The sequence below is a fragment of the Camelus bactrianus genome, chromosome 12 (genome assembly GCF_048773025.1).
Source record: "Camelus bactrianus isolate YW-2024 breed Bactrian camel chromosome 12, ASM4877302v1, whole genome shotgun sequence".
Classification (NCBI taxonomy): domain Eukaryota; kingdom Metazoa; phylum Chordata; class Mammalia; order Artiodactyla; family Camelidae; genus Camelus; species Camelus bactrianus.
The window spans coordinates 11,162,674-11,180,334 of record NC_133550.1 but is presented as its reverse complement, the minus strand read 5'-3'; the positions used below and the strand labels follow the sequence as shown (position 1 = coordinate 11,180,334).

The following is a 17,661-nucleotide window of genomic DNA, read 5'->3' as shown; positions in this document are numbered from 1 at the left end:
CCAGGGCAGCCAAATGCTAGAGACAATAAACAACTCATCTGCTCATGCTCCTTTCCTATGCAAACCCACCAATTCAGAGCCTATCTCAGCCGTCTCCTTCATCAGGCTCTCACTGGGTTCTCACAGTCTGTGCCACTATCCCCCTAAGCCAAACATCCAGGGCCAGGTACCAGACAACCAGAGCCAGCCCCTATGCCCCAGAGCCCGCTGAAAGTATTCAAACTAGCCAGCCCTACACCTGCTTCCCCTTTCCTTCTCATGGAAACCACAATACAGATACTTGCCCCCATTTTCCCTCACTCCCTCTATCTCCTGAATGAACATGGTGAGTCCTCCGTATGCCCCTTCCACCCCACATGGCATAATGTGTCCCCTCTTCTTGGGAACTGTGCATAATAAACTATCTTTTCAGTGGAAACTGTTTCCTGATCTTTTGGCCTCAACATCCCTGGATAATAATAAAACCTACATTTTAAAACAATAACCGAGTAGAATTTATCCCAGGAAAGTAAGATTGGTTCAACAGACAAAAATCAATATAATACACCAATTATTTACGTTTTTTTTGAGTTACAGTCATTTTACAATGTTGTGTCAAATTCCAGTGTAGAGCACAATTTTTCAGTTATACATGAACATACATACATTCACTGTCACATTCTCTTTCACTGTGAGCCACCAATAGATCCTGTATATATTTCCCTGTGCTACACAGTACAATCTTGTTTATCTATTCTACATTTTGAAATCCCAGTCTGTCCCTTCCCACCCGCTGTCCCCCTGGCTACCACAAGTTTGTATTCTATATCTATGAGTCTGTTTCTGTTTTGTATTTATGTTTTTTTGTTGTTTTTTCTTTTAGATTCCACATATGAGCGATTGTCTTTAAAGTGAGCTTTATTAGTGAGCTGACCATAAAGTTCATATGGAAATGCAAAGGACTTAGAATAGCCAAAACAATGCTACAAAAGAAGAACAAAGTGGAAAAAATTCACACTATCTGATTTTAAGACTTTCTTTAAAACTACAATAATCAAGATAGTATGGTATTGACATAACAATGAACACACAGATCAAAGGATCAGAATAAAAACTTCAACATGACCCACATTTTATGGTCAATTGATTTTCAACAAAAGCTGTTCAATGGAGGGGAAAAATCTTTTCCACAAATGATTTTGGAACAAATCAATACCCATCTGGAAAAAAACTGAATCTCTACATACTCACATTCAGTACACAAAAATAATTAGAGATGGAAAATAGACCCCATGCACAAGCTAAAACTAAAAAACTTCTACTGTAAAACATAACAAAAGATCACTGCAAACCTAACATACGTGTATTTCTTATATAGGCCACAAAAAGTCTGAACCATAAAAAAAAAAAAATAGAAAAAAATAGACTTCTCAAAGTTAAAAAAGTTCTGCTCTTCAAAGGACACTACAAAGAAAAAAGACAACACACAGACTGGAAGTAAGTATTTGCAAGGTGTCTACAAAGATCTTATATTCAGAATATATAAAAGTACCCTTACGACTTAATAATCACAAAAGTAACGACCCAATCTTTTAAAAATGGACAGACGATTTGAACAGACCCCTCACCAAAGGTTACAATCAAATGTCAAATACTTACATCAGTAGGTGCTTAACATAGTTAGTCATCAACGAAATGCAAATTAAAATGAACCTAAGAGACTACCCAATTACAGTGGTTAAAATTTAAAAGACTGACAACCCCAAGTGCTGACAAATGTGTAAAGCAATTGTAACTCTAATACATTAATGATGGAAACGCTGACTGGTTATATAACCACTTTGGAAAATAGTTAGGCATTTCCTTGCAAAGTTAACATACATTTACTATGTGATGCAGCAATTCCACTTCTAGATATTCATTCAATAAAATTGGAAGCATATGTTCATACAAAGATTTATACATAAATGTTCATAGCAGCTTTATTCAAAATAGCCAGAAACTAGAAACAACCCAGATATTCACCAATAGGTGAACTGCGGTATATTTATACAATAGAACACTACTTACCAATAAAAAGGAACACATTACTAGTGTGTACAATAATATACATAAATCTCACAATCATTATGCTAAGTGAAAGAAATCAGACACAAAAGAGTACGTACTTTATGTCCTTTCAAGTGAAACCGTTAGGAGGACAAATCTACATGATTAAAAGCAGATGAGACCCCCCCGGTGAGGTGGGGATGAGAAGCGGGGATTGAATGAAAAGGATACGAAGGGTAATAGGGATGTTTTGTATTTTGGGGTATTGGGTATGCTTTATATTTCAATTGTGGTGGTAGTTATATGCATGGATATACTTGTCAGATTTCACCTGAAAATGTGTGTGCTTTACTGTACATAAATTATACTGCAGTAAAGTTGGTATGTGAGATACTGTACACCCACTCAAGTGACTACAGTTAAAAAAGACTGTAAAGATGTAACCTGCAACAGGTGTTAACGGGGAGAAGACACTGCTGGTGGGAGTGTTAAATGGCACAAACACTTTGGGAAATTGTTTGCCAGTTTCTTATAAAGTTGAGCAGATGCCTATCTTATGACCCAGGAATTCCTAAGTATTTTCTCAAGAGAAATAAAAACATGGGACCACCTGGAAACCTGCACGTGAATGTCCACAGCAGCTTTAAACAGGAGAGCAACAAACTGAAACAACCCATATGTCATTCAACACGTGTAAGGATAAACAACTGTGGTGCCTCCACACAGTGAGACACTGCTCAGCAACAGAAAGGACAAACCGATAAGTGGAGCAACACGGATGACTCTCCACATGGAGGAGAGGAAGCCTTACGCCACAAAGTACATACTGTATCATTCCACTTACATAAAGTTCAAGAATAAGCACCACTAACTCTATACACTGAAAATCAAAACAATTCTTACCTTTGTGGGGAGGACTCATTGGCAGAGGTGCAAGGGAACCTTCTGAGGTGATGGCCATGTTCCATATCTTGGTAGGGGTTTAAGATCTGTCCATTTCACAATAAGTAAATTATATCTCACGTAAAAAAAAAAAAAGCCTCAGCCATGAAACTTTTCTCTTCTTTCTAGTCTCTTTCATAATCTAATCTTCAGGAAGCACATAGAATAATACCTAAAAAAAAAAAAAAAGAAGTAAAAAACACATGTTCTTGGTTGGAAAGACAACAGCATATGAAAATCATCACTTGTACAAATAACATTAAGTTGAATACATTTTCAATTAAAATCTCAACAAAGTTTTGTTACGGTTATTTCATTTTGATTTCAGAATTGAAAAAAATGGATTTAAACTTTATATAATCAAAACAATACAGTATCAGCACAGAAAATGACAAACAGATTCGTGGTACCAGCTAGAATTTATTTCCCATCCTCCCTGGTAGTTGGGGGTGGCCATGCATTTATAAGTTCAGGCTTATAAAATGAGCATGGAAATACTGTGTACCACCTCCAAGCGTGATCCATAAAAATCTTACACGCCTGACTCCCTACGCACATTTCCACTTCTGGCTAACTGGAATAGTGATGACTACCCAGGCAGGCTTAGAAACCTCATGTTGAAGATAGGGAGGCCATAGGTAGGAGGCAGGGTCCCCAAATTACTGGTTGGAAGAGGTAACTCAGGAGAGTTTCCACTCAGAAACATCCACATTGGACAAATTAGCGAAAAGAAAATAATTTTTTTGTAATATTAAGCCCCTGAGCTTGCAGTTATATACAGGTGTAGTTATTAGTGACAAATATACAAATTCAGTTCAGAATAAAGAGTTGATTATAAAATTAATTTTGGCTATTTAAGTGTCTAGTCACTGAGGAGAGATCAAATTAGACCCTGATATCATACATAGTATTAAATTGCAGGTAGATTAAAGAGCTATTTTTTTTCAAAAAGAAAAAAGAAGACACTAGTGAAACTTACCTACAAAACAGAAACAGAATCATAGACATAGTGAACAAACTTATGATTACCGGGATGGGGGAAGGAGGTGGAAAGGGATAAATTGGGAGTTTGGGAATTGCAGATATTAGTTACTATTTATAAAATAGATAAAAAACAAATTTCTTTTGTATAGTACAAGGAACTACACTCAATACCTTGTAGTAACCGACAATGAAAAAGAATATGAAAATGAATTTATGTATGTATATGTATGATTGAAACGTTATACACCAGAAATTGACACATTGTAACTGACTATACTTCAATATTTTTTTCCAAAAAATAAAACAAGTCTTGTAAGAACTCTTGATGAATACATATACACACAAATGGTTCCCTTTTAACCAAGCCTGGAAAATCTGAAGCTATTTTAAATGTAGTCATCTAAAAATCAATATAAACATTTTTACATTATAACGTTACAGAGCCTGGAGACTGGGTCATAAAATGCACCGCAACTTCCTCCTCTCTTTCTCTGGGATCTCGCACTCTGGAGGAAGCTGGATGCCTCAGTGTGAGCGGCCCTTGAGAGAGGCACACGTGGTGAGGAACTGGAGCCTTCTGTCCATGGCCAGTCCACGTACGGTAGTCCCTCCCTTTTCTGAGGCCTCGATTTCCACATTTTCAGATACCCATGGTCAACTGTGGCCCAAAGTATTAAATGGAAAATTCCAGAAATAAACAATTCATTTACAAGCTGACCCGAGTAGCTTGATGAAATCTCATGCCGTCCTGCTCCTTCCCACCCTGGACATGAATCATCTCATTGTCCAGCAAGTCCTGCTCATTAGTCACTTAGAAGCCATCTCCGTAATCAGATCGACTGTCATGGGATCCCAGTGCTTACGCTTAATAACGTTTATTTTACTTAATAATGGCCCCAAAAGGCAAGAGCAGTGATGCTGGCAGCTCAGATCTGCCAAAGAAAAGTGGTAAAATGCTTCCTTTAGATGAAAAGGAGAAAGTTCTTGAATTAAGGAAAGACAAAAAATCATGTGCCAATCTTCTATCTGTGAAATTGTGAAGAAGGAATAAGAAATTCATGCTGGTTTTACTGTTGCACTTCAAACTGCAAAAGTTACAGCCACAGTGCACAGTAAAGGTTTAGTTAAAATTTGTAAAATACTTTGAGAGAGAGACCACATTCACTTAATTTTATTACAGTGTAGTTATAATTGTTCTATTTTGTTACTAGTTATGTTGTTAATCTCTTACTGCATCTAGTTGATAAAATTAACCTTTATTATAGGTATGCATGTATAGGAAAAAACATAGTATATATAAAGTTCAGTACTATTTACAGTTTCAGGGATCCACTGGAGTCTTGGAACATAACCCCTGTGGATGAGGGCGGACCACTGTGTATGTTTAGAAGCAAGTGACAGACACTCTTCTAAGAGCTCTACACATATTAGTTCACTTAGTTCTCATAACTCTTTGATGTAGGTTTTATGATCTTTATTTTACAGATAAGGAAATTTATGAAACTTCCCCAAGGTCATGCAGCTTAAAAGTGGTGGTGCTGGGATAAGAACAAAGAATATTTCCTCCCACATTCCTGGTCTTAATTACACACATTGTTAGGTTAGCAATATGATTTGGAGGTGGGAGCAGAGGACTGGAGGGCTGGAGGGTGGCGGGAGGAGGAAGCTTGGTGAACGGAAGAATAAAAATGACTGAATGAAGAAAACAATTTTACAGTATCATCACACTTATACATCTGTAAAATTAGCATATGTACATAAAATCATCTTTAATAAAAAGAAAATTAAGTATTATAAGAGAATATATTGGAAACTTTAAAAATTGGTTTCTCCCACACAAAGAGAAAACTGTCTTAACTGTAACTAATTCACTGTAGTTCCCATTTTTATTAATATTTCATTCAGGCAACAAATATTTAATGAGCACCTACTATGATGCTGGGCTAAACAGTGAGTAAGATAAAGCCTCAATCTACTCAAGGCATTGACAGTAGCGGGAGATGGAAGTCAGCAAATTTGCCGTATAATGAAATTGTGCAGCCCTCCTCACACCTGTAATCCCATCAGGACAGACATAATTGGTTTTCAAGTCACACTAAAAAAATAATAATAACGTGTACATTGATATCTGTGCATCAAGTATGCTAACCGCTTGCCACTGCTAGCTTTCCCCAATTCCTCCTACTAAACCTTTCTAGGCAGCCAGGCTCGGCTATGCTAGACTACACCCGCAGGCCCCAGTGAGCATAAAACCTACACCAAAAGGGAAGAAAAACAAGAAGAAAATAATTCTTGATTTGTAAGTCTTTTTGCGATTTCTCAGGCTCAGTCGTGATCAGAGCTTTGGCCAGAGCAGAAAAAGAGAAGTCATATATACACAGCTACATCTTCTTTGATCCAGGATTTAAGTTAAGTGGTTTGGATTTACACACAGCGGCTAAACCCACAAATCTATAAATGCACAAATCTATGCTGATCCCATTTGGATGGAGACCTTCTGCAGTGTCATTTACCAGCGTTCATGCAGGGATTGGTCAGAGACTCTCTTCAGAATCACTCTTCAAATTACTTTATACGTCGAAGCCAATTATACTAACAAAGTATTTGCTGAATGAGTGTCTCAGAATACTAAATGCTGATTTTGCAAAAACCCCTCGCAATTAGAATCCCTTTGTGGAAGCCAAAAATCTGCCAAGCAAGGGCGCATTTGATTATTGGAGACTCACTGGAACAAACTGTGCTCGTATTCATTCCTATTTCATAAACTGCCTTAAAAATAGGCCTGGAATCATGTCCTGGGGTTTTTTTCTATGAAAGTACATTAAGGCAAAATAAGGTCATTAAGCGCCTCACTGCAGAACAAGCAAGAGAGAAACAAGAGACTGAGGCCCGCCGGGCAGGGCATTTTCTCTCTGCAATTTTATATTTCTGGGGAATCTTGCAAAAGAGCCAACCAGAGAAAGAAGGCATAGAACTTTCCACTGAAGCAGCTCCTAGGGCATTGACTGGCGTGGCATATTCAGTCTTTTTTTTCTTTTTTGAATAAATGACTGGTTCGCCAACTGCTTTTTCTACCACTTGCCCTCTTTCTCTTGACAATCCAGTCACATGGTTTCTTTTTGCCGGTCCTGCCCCTATCTGTCTCAGGCCTTTGCACTTGCAGACCTCACCAAGAATCCATCCCCGGTTTTCTCCCAGCTCTCCACGCCTACTGCACGTTTGAAAGAGTTCTTCCCTGGCTACTTTCTCCGAAGGAATCCCACCCTCCAGATTCACATCCTTTGCCTTTCTCTTGCTCTGCTTCCTACAGCAGGCCCCCTCTCTGTGGCTCTCGTCTTCATTTCTTTTTGACTTGTTTATTGCCTGTGTCTCTCCCTGGAGGAGGTGAGCTCCATGAGAGCGGAGCCTTGCCTGGCTGAGTCACCGCCCCCCCCACCCCCCACCCCCGCTCTATCCCTGGTGCCTCGCGCTGTGCCGGGCGCGAGTGCTAAGTGGTAAGACACTCAACCAATATTTGTCAAATCAATGAAGGCACAAATGGACACAGAGACTGCTCATGCCTGTCTAGCTCCAGTGAGATACACTTAATGTAGACTCAGAAATCATCTTTTTTTTTTAATTAGGTGACTACATCATGCTGGGTTTTCCCACTTGAATATCACCAGGCCCACAGCCACTCTGTGCCCCAGTGCCTGCTTCTATTTCCTGCCCAGTCTGAGCCAAGATTTAAAAACTAAAAGAAAAGGTGAAAGAGAACCTTTAAATCAACAAGGCTGGTTTTATTTCCCTGAGGGCTCTAGATCATTCCTGCTGCGGACAAGCCACTTAGGCACCCTACCCCTTCCATTTCCTCTCCTCAGCTGTGGGGCCAATAGGGCTATTAGGGTTCATGAGATCATGCTTCTAGAATGCTGGCAGGTGCCATATGCATTTTTTAAAAACATAATTAAAATGCTATTTCCTCTCTTCACCTTGGTTTTCTTTTTGTTTCTAACACAGGGTCCAGGGTTCCATCTCCTCCTTCCCACAAATTACAGAAAGTCATTACCATGGCATAATTGCAGCTTAAAGGGGCCTTTGAGGTGAGGGTCTATTTTGTAAACACAGCTCTCCCTGCCTCCTGGCACTGAGCCCAAGGCCTGATGACATGGTGGTAAACACGGTGATGGTGATGGCTCTGACAGCCTTGTTCCTTGGGGCATCATGACTGCAGGAATCAGTGCCCCGCCTCCCCCCCCCCCCACTGGGCCTTGGTTATGGAGGCTGATTGGATTCTAACCATCAACACTGCAATTATACAAATGCTCCTGATGACTTTGCCCTTCTAATCATTTTTATCATTTGGGGAATCATCCAAGTCTTTAAAAAAAAATGTTTTTAAGGATATCTGCTGAGGCACATTGCCACAGATTTTACTTTGTGTTCTCGGCTGCCTCCATATCATTTTGCTGATTAATCGGGACAAGGAGGGTGATGCACTAAAAGGTTTACACTTTGGTAAAATTCTGATAAACCCCTATGTCACTGATCACAGTAGCTATATGCAGACAGAGCACCCACTTCCCGCAAGCAGGATCATGAATGAAAATGAAAACTTGTGCCCTCAGTCAGCTGTGGGAGAGTGCTGAGTGTTGGGGCCTGGGACTTCGTGGACAGTTTACAGAGTAGTAGCAACAAGCTGATCACTACCCTCCAGAAAGACCAGGGTCAAGCCATCCATCCACTGGTGTATCCTACAGCCTGACGCCCGGGATGCCGAACACCTCCTCTGGTCTTCAGCACAGCCACTTTGGAATCTTAGCTCCTCAAACAATCCATGTACCTTCCTGATTCAGAACCTTCACATATGCTTATTCTGTATGCCTGGAACTCATTTCCTCTCAAATCTTCAAAAACTTAGTTCCTAATTATCCTTTTGGTGTATATGAAATGTCACTTCCTCAGAAGAAATCTCCCTGATTACTCAGTCTAGATCAAAGCATCAGCTACGAAGTCTTAGGCTGTAAGCAACAGATACCCAACTGAAAGTGTCTTTAACAACGAGAATGTATTTTTCCTCACCTAACAAGTGTTCTATGGCATACAGCTCTGGATGACACAGAAGTTCAAAGTTATGTTAGAGTCCTACGTGAGTTTTCTGCCACTTTCTTGACTTTTCCCTCATGGTCACAAGATGGCTACCACAGCTCCAAGCATCACGTGCTCACACAACAATATCTAAAGTAGGAAAGAAGGGGAGAGTTTTCTCCTTACGTGTTTCTCTCTTTATCAGGGAGCAAAATCTTTCCCCAAAGTGTCCTGTGCAACAGACTTTCACTCAGATATCACTGGACAGGATTTAACCACATGCCCATACTCCTATATGCTAGGGAAGCCAGTGGGAGGGGGTGTCTGGAGATTTTTGTTTCTGAAGGAAGCAAATTTCATTAGCAAAGGAGAAGGGCTGTTGGGCAGGCAATCAAAGATGCCCACACAGCAGGTTCTTCCATTTATATGTTCTCGTAACACCTTGTACCTTTCTTTATACCTCTTACAACGATCGTTTTTATGAACTAGCCCTCTGAACTGTATACTGCATGAAGGCAGAGTCTATGTCTTACTCGTCCATCATTCTATTCCTGTTTCCTAGCATAGTGCCTGGCCCCAGGTCTAGCTACATAATTTGTGGGACCCATGCAATGTGATAAGTGGGGCTCCTCGTTCAGAAAGCAGGATAGAAATACTATTAAGAGTATTTAAACATAAAGTGTTTACCTCCCTCTTCTCTCTCTCCATGTGCTGTGGTATTTTTATTTGCTACTTAAGATTGTTCTAAGACAAATTTAAACTGTAATTTGTCAGGATGAATTTTTACCATTCATCTTTATATTGTGTTTCCAGATCTAAATGCAAATAAGAGTGCACTTAACACATGTGTAGAAACATCGGAATTACAGTTTGTATTTTGTAGCTTACACATGCATGCGTATATTCTTAAAGAACAGCAGATATGCTGCATACAACTAACTCAATTATTTAAATTCACTTCTTTATATATACACAGTCTACCAACACTGTCTACCTTCAGCGTACTGATGAGTACAAAATAGCTGAAAGGAAAATGAACTATCTTTCCCCTTCTGAATCATCATTTTCAATGAAACAAAACTAAGAAAGGATATAAGTTTCCTTTATCATCCATGTTTCTTAGAACACCAATGTCTTCTCTCTGTGTTTGAAGCAAGTTCTGGTTTGAATGGAAAGTGTGGTCTCTTGGGGCTGTCAGCACTCCTGCATACTTAGTCCTAGATGTCCCACGATGATCTCATACTAGCTTTGCGTCTCTCTGAACTCCTGCCCATCGTGGGTCCACTGGAATCCTGTGCTCCTGGGTATCACCTGTGCTATACGGGAATGGGCAACAAAGAATATGGAAGATACGTACGCTGTGTGTCTCTCCTCTGCTCACGCTCCACTGTCCCGTCGGACTTCACTTTAAAAAATCACATGTTCAACCACAAAATTAAGAACTTCAAGATGGTGATAGCAAAGCATTAAACCAAGCACAGGGCCCTTCTGAGCAAAGGACCCTCTGTGACTGCACAGGTCACACGCCCACCGAGCTGGATATGTCTGGTTCATCTAGGTGCTCAATAAATGCTTAATGAATGAGTGAATCCCTGGCCTGCTTTCTCAAAACTCCCTTATGTTTCTGACATTTGCTCTGAGTGAGATCCTCAGGCTCTTGAAACCTTTCCCTGATCATTATACTAAGCTCAGATGGAAGGCACACTAGGCTCTTACATGTAGGGACATGAACTGTACACTCCATGGGGGGCACATGTAGGGACAACTTGGAGGAGGGGAAATGTTGAAAAACTGAATCAGAGGAGTTTAAAGATGAAATCAATAGTCCAGAATTCAGAGCCTAAATAGGCACACGAGAAGACGCTCAACATAGCTAATCATCAGAGAACTGCAAATGAAAACCACAGTGAGATGTCACCTCACACCTGTTAGAATGGCTATCATCAAAAAGACCACAAACAAGAATGTTTGTTCATTCAACTCTTGTTCATTGCTGGTGCAGCCACTGTGAAAAACAGTATGGAGGTTCCTCAAAAAACTAAAGATAGAACTACCATATGATCCAGCATATGATCTGGGTATATATCCAGAAAAAATACAGTAATTCAAAAAGATACATGCACCCCAATGTTCACAGAAACATTACTTACAATTGCCAAGATATGGAAGCAAACTGAGTGCCCATCAACAGAAGAATGGATACAGAAGATGTGGTATATATACAATGGAATACTACTCAGCCATAAAAAAGAACGAAATTTTGCCATTTGCAACAACATGGTTGGACTCTGGAGGGCATTATATGAAGTGAAATAAGTCAGACAGAGAAAGACAATTATTGTATGTTACCACTTAGATGTAGAATCTAAAAAATAAAATAAACTAGTGAATATAACAAAAAAGAAACAGACTCACAAACATAGAAAACAAACTAGTGGTTACCAGTGGGGAGAGAAAAGTGGTCAAGGGCAATATAGAGAAAAAATATATATATAAAACATATATATATGATAATATATAAACATATAACTGAATCACTTTGCTGTATGCCTGAAACTAACACAACACTGTAAATTAACTATAATTAAGGATTTTTAAAAACCTTCCAACTGTTCAAAATCCTTGCAAAATTAGGTTCTTGCCTCAGCATTCAAACCAATGACAATATTGTCCCCAATTTATCCTCATATACTTGCTTCCTAACAGTCCCTTTGCTGTAGTCGGTTGTGGCTATCCACTGATATTACTCATGGCCTCCTATTTTTGATCAAGCCATCTAGATATTTGATATTCCCCCATTTCCTACTCCCCAAGTTTCCATGAACTTGCTATTGGCCCTACACCTGTCTGCACTCTCTACCTGCAGTGCCTCACTTTTGCCTTCCCTGTTCTATTTTGAAGATTTAACACACATTTTTTAAAATATATAAGTTCGCTTTATTTATTCTTTTCCCAGGGTTTGAATTTGACAGCTCCCTAAATATCTGCTTGTGAAAATACCCTCTTTCTTTTGCAAGTGTCTACAGTTCTGCATTAACCTTTGAAGAGGACTGGAACTTTTCATTCTTTCTGCTCTCTGTGTGAAGAACTGTTTTATACTGTGAACTTCTAAGCCTCACCCCTAAAGTATGACTCTCACGAGGTATTTTTTGGCTTCAACCTGCTTGAGAACTAATAAACTCTCCAAATTTCAAAAGGAACAATTTCTTTCCACACACACAAATACAAAATCCCTTGTGGATTAACAAGAATCCATTAAGAGAGATCAAGCAGTATTTTAAATTTCTAAGTATTTCTACAAAAGCTATATAGTTCATTCTGTTTTCCAAATACTGACTTTTACTTCACACAGCCATTGGCTTACAAATGTACTCCAATCTCCTTGGACTTAAAAACAAACAGCTCCCTTGACTATAAAGTTCTTGGAAGAGTTGAATCTTCTTGGAAGAGTTGCTTCTAGTCCAGAACGCTACCTCCACATTCTTAATCTCTTCTGATACGCCTCTGCCTGCACATGACACCAAGACTGTTTTACTATCATCTCTGTGTTACTACATCCATAGGCCACTTCTCTTTCCTCTTGCAGCAGCACTCAGCACGGCTGCTTACTCCATCCTTCCTGAAATATCTCCTTTCCTGGCTTCCACGGCATCACACCTCCCTGGTTCTCCTTTTATTTCACTGAGCTGCTACCTTTCAGACTGCTTTGCTGACGATCCGTCTTCTCAACCTCTAAGTGTTGGAAAGGCCTAGGGCTACCTAGCAAACCCTTTGAGATCTCACCCAATTCAACAATTCAGATCATATCTACACAATGACGAAAGCCAAATCACTTCTCCAGGTTTGTCTCAGTCACGAAATTTAAGTCCTTAGACATGCACATCCAGTGGCCTAGTTGACATCTTCACTTACATGGCTCAGAAATAACATGGTTAAAACAGCTCTTGACTCCACAACACTTCCTCAGTCTTTCTTTCAGTTTTACCAATCCTAGCAGAAGGCACCCACATCCATCTAGTTTCTCCAGCCAAAATTCCGTAAGGTAAATTTGATTCTTTCTCCTCCTTCACCCTCCACATCTAATCTATCTGCCAGTCCTCTGTAACATCGAGTCATATCCAGAATCATCCATTTCTATGTGTCTCCTCTAGCCAGATCCCTTGTGTAAGCCAACCTTACTTCTCCCCTGAGTCACAGCACAGCTTCTGGGGCCTTCCTACCTTCAGTCTACTATCTTGCACTCCCGCAAAATACTCTTCATCATACTTTCTTTTAAAAGTGTTTGATCTGATAAACTATATTTCAGTGTGTGATCTTTCTAAAAACGTGATCTTTTAAAAATGTGTAACAGATGATGTCACCCCCATCCTTACCCTAACTGCAAACACCCAGACGGCTTCCAATCACACTTACAATAAAACCTGAACTCCTAACACTAGTTGGCTAAACCTTCCATAATTTGGCCCCACTTGCCTCTTACCACTCTCCCCTCACCCACTCCACTCCACTCACAGAAATAGTCTTCAAGCACAGATTATTTCAACCCAAGGGCCTTTGCATTAGCTCTCTTCCTCTGCTTAGAATATTCTTCCAATCATTCTTTGCATAACTGCATATTCTTTGAGAATATGCACTTTGTTCTCAGCTTGAGTTTTACTCCCCCAGGGGACCTTTCCTGATCACCTAATCTAAAGGAATCCTTCCCTACTAATATTTTTCTATCCCATCACCTTGGTACTTGTCATATCCAATACTCTTTCTTTTCTTTCTTTCTTTCTCTCTTCATTTCTATTTTTTGCCCCAATTTTATCTGAGTATGAGCTCCATGTGAGCAGGGTCCTTGTCTACCTTGATTATCACTTGATTATGCACGGCCCCTCAACTGCCCTGGACACAGAGCAGGAGCTCGGGATTAGTGTGTCAGTGCTCCTCTGTGTGCACACACATGTGCGCGCGCACACACACTCACAATGCTGAACCAGCAGGGCACACATGATTCAAGATTCGGTTATCACAAAGCAGACAAGTGAAGATAAGCTTTCAGAATTCAGGCCTGCAGTTACCGACCTGGTGGGCGACTACTCTGAGCCACGCTAAGCCTAAGAAGAAGCCAGCAAGGGAAAGGAGCTCCTGATCACGGTCTGCAGGAAAGCAGTCGGACACTGCTTTTCCAAACAGCCCCCGGGGCTACGTTCCAAAGCAAGCAGGAAATGGTCACACTAGGGGCGTTCCACCCACTGGGTGGGAAGGAAGTATCTGAATCTCTCCTCCACTCCACCTGCCCACCTTGCTGTGAGCCCTAGACCACGTCACATACTCAAGTCCACAGCTCTGACCATGACCAACCTGTTTCACATTATTCTTCCTCCTCTTGACCTTTTTTTTTTTCAACAAAGCTTCAATAGGGTAGCAGAAAAGAAAAGGGATTTGTTCCCAGTCAAATGACGGCTGAGAAAAAAATTAGAAATACCTAAAGTCAAGCAGGTAGACAATGTCAGAAAACACACAGGCAGTCAGAATTAGGTAGGAAAATACATTCATTCCAGTATAGATTTTATTTTCTTTTTAAAGACTTTGAACCCATTAAATCTTAGATCTTTAAAAATGCTCTCTTAGACTTGAGCAGTATTTGAGGAGCATCGATCAATTCTCCTCTTTAACTCTTGATGCAGAAAAACACATCGCTTCTATGGAAAAAAATCATTCTGGGTAGGGACTGACATTCTTTCAGAAAATATGAGGGTGTGTCTCAGATAAACTCTCCTTTTATTCTCAATAACTCAGGGGAAATTTTTCTGAAACATTTCACTTATACTACTTTACCAGACGCTCCAGGAAAAAAAAAAGAGACAGTTTTCAAGAGTATTAAATATTTGAAAACCTAAAAAAGCAAGGCTGCCAGTTTTTCAGTATATTTTAAGCTGGTAAGTAGTAAATAAGGGCAACTATTGAATATGAAAAACATTATTCCCTAAAGTTTTGTTTGTCTGTTTTGACAAAATGCAAATGCTCTAACATTTTACTGTTAATTTCCCCCATAAATTCATTGGCTTAAAATATGCTTCTAGAAAAAAGGCAGCCTTCTAGCAAAATGAGTGGTAGTAAGACAGAATGTAGTTTATTTATGGACATACTTGTAAATTTCCATCTTTTTTAAAAATCTGAGTCATTAAAGCAAACACCCTAAGTGTAAGAAATTATGTTTAATTGTTTAGTAAGGTACCAAAAAACCCTCAATAAATGATAATGAACATTTAGTTTGACAAAAATATGAGATTCTTCAGCAGCTATTCATTCTGTTATATTGTTTTCTTCTTCCTCTATTTATCTGTCTTTCTATCATCTCTAACTAGATAATTGTACCTATTCTGGAAATTAAGGCCAAATGTTTAAGTGGTAATATTAATATAATTGTTATTTTGCCCAGAACACTGAACATTTAAAATGTTAATTCGCATGTTTATATTCACAAAGAGGAAGGAATAAATACATGTCTTGGTGGTCTTTCATTATTTATTGTTTTCATTTGCTTTTGCTCTTAAGGCAAACACTTTCATACCAATGGAATAAGAGCAGGACTGTGGTTTTGTAAGGGATCGTCTGTCCCTGATGCTCACTCCTCCCCTGTAAAGCGTAATCCCACGTGGCAGCATCACGGCTTGTTATCGTGGAAACAAGAGTCCTGATGGCACAAAGCGACATTTTGCGCTGCACTGGGTCACATTTTTAAAAAGGTGGGAGGGCACTACCTTTTTTAAAAGGGATATTGCAGGTGAAGAAATATAGCACACATAAGACTTGGCTTGTGTACGTCGTTTGGAGAAGATAGTGAATAGAGCTAAATAGGAACTGTGGAATAATAGACTAAACGTGTCAGATCAGCATTAGGGGTTAACCAGTGGAGAATTATTCTGATTTGTAAAGGATTTCAAACTTTAATTTTATTTTAAAAACCACTGTAGATAAAAGAAAGGTTTAGGGAATCAAAAGAGTTCTTCAAGATGAGAACACCTGCAGCAACCAGAAAGCTGGAAGAGGCTGTGAGACTCCTCTCGGCAGCTGTACAGGACAGTGTAAGGGTCCATGCTCTGGACCAGGCTCAGAAAGCCTACATTTGAATCAAGATCCCATGATTTTAGCTCTGTGAACGTGCCCACACTATTAATCTCTCTCAGTCTCTTATTTCTCTTTTGTATAAGAGATTCATACTTACGACATAGTACAGGGTGTCGCGAGGGTTCATTAAGCTCATGCATGTAATGTGCTTATCGATGCCCTCTATAGGACAAGTAGCCCCAAAATGTCAACTGTGGCGATCTAGCCAGAAACCAAGCCTAGAGACCCCAAGAGGTCATGTGATTTACCCAAGCAATTAGCTACAAAGATTTCACGCTGGATTTCCACTTCCAGACTATGGGATACACAAAGATTTGTTAAGACATAGTCCCTGAACTTCAGTGGCTAGAAAATGAGTATGATGAACTGGAAAGAGTGAAGACTTTTGTTAGAGAAAGTAGGTTAAAATTCCAGAACTGCTCCTGACAGCTATACGACTTGGGCCAGCTATCTGAATTTTTCATAGTTTCAGTTATTTTACTTATAAACTCTGTTTCATGGGGCTAGCGGATCTCTCCTGTACATACAGTGCCCAAGCACATGGTAGGTCTTCCATATATGGCTTCTATGGTCTCGAAGGAAAAATAAAATTGAGTTCACATCACAACATTCTTTCATTCCTCCTCATCCCAGAAGAGGCAGAGAGGGAAGGTACTATAAGACACAGGTCATGCCTACAAAAATAAAGTTAATTTAAATCTTGTTTTGAGACTATTTTGCAGGATTGTGTAATCCCCCGAAGTAACAGGAAGTGCGCTCAGATGTCACAGAACAACAGTTGGGACAAACCAAGATATAAGAAAGCTCTTCTCAGTGAGTGGCAGGGGAGACTCATCCCTAAGTCCTGAACAAACACTGCCTGGTATGCAAGTCCCTGTTTGGCACCTCTGCCTCCAAGTGCCTCCTGTCATGAGCTCCACAGCAAACGTCAATAGCTGTGGTGTAAGGAAGCAAGTAGCAGTAAGGTTTTAGATAAAGACAACCAAATATTAAACCTAAAAGTAGTGCTTAATAGTGATCCACCAGTTTGCCATTACTTTTGGTAAATGGGAAATACAATGGCAAATGATACCAGACATGACGGAAAAATTTTTATTTTTATTGTCAGTTATCACCTCCTCCCCTTCAAACATGTACAAGTGTTGCTAACCCGGAAAAAAAAAAAAGCACTGATTTTGACTTTCACCTCCATCATCCCAGGCAAAAAGAAAAGAAGAGGCAAGAAGCAGAGAGCACGAATCTCTAGAGCAGATACTAGCCCTGGAACAACATAACACTGGCCGTGAGAGCAACCTGTCATAGTCGGCCAGCTCACCAAGAAAAGAGAAAATGACACTGGAAGCTCAGGGACGCTATCATTTTAGGGAGCAACTGCTTCACTCCGTCCTTAACATTTTGATCCTGGGAGCTTTTATGGCTTCCTCATATTCCCATTCTTTCTTACAGCTTCTGAAGAGTTTCTTGGCAACTACACTTCACGTTAATGGTTCTTCTTATTTTTCATAACAGTAACTCAGGTGAACT

General features: G+C 39.8%; 1 protein-coding gene across 1 annotated transcript in view; it reads right to left on the bottom strand.

Moving 5' to 3' along the window:
* The window catches only part of LOC105075641 (17-beta-hydroxysteroid dehydrogenase type 6), a 146,749-nt gene that overhangs the window by 83,687 nt on the left and 45,401 nt on the right, over positions 1 to 17,661 (bottom strand). The window contains exon 4 of the mRNA XM_074374658.1: positions 2,932 to 3,142. Within this exon, the coding sequence (XP_074230759.1) occupies positions 2,932 to 2,989 (58 nt within the window). The 5' untranslated portion in view covers positions 2,990 to 3,142. The remainder of the gene's footprint in view (positions 1 to 2,931; positions 3,143 to 17,661) is intronic.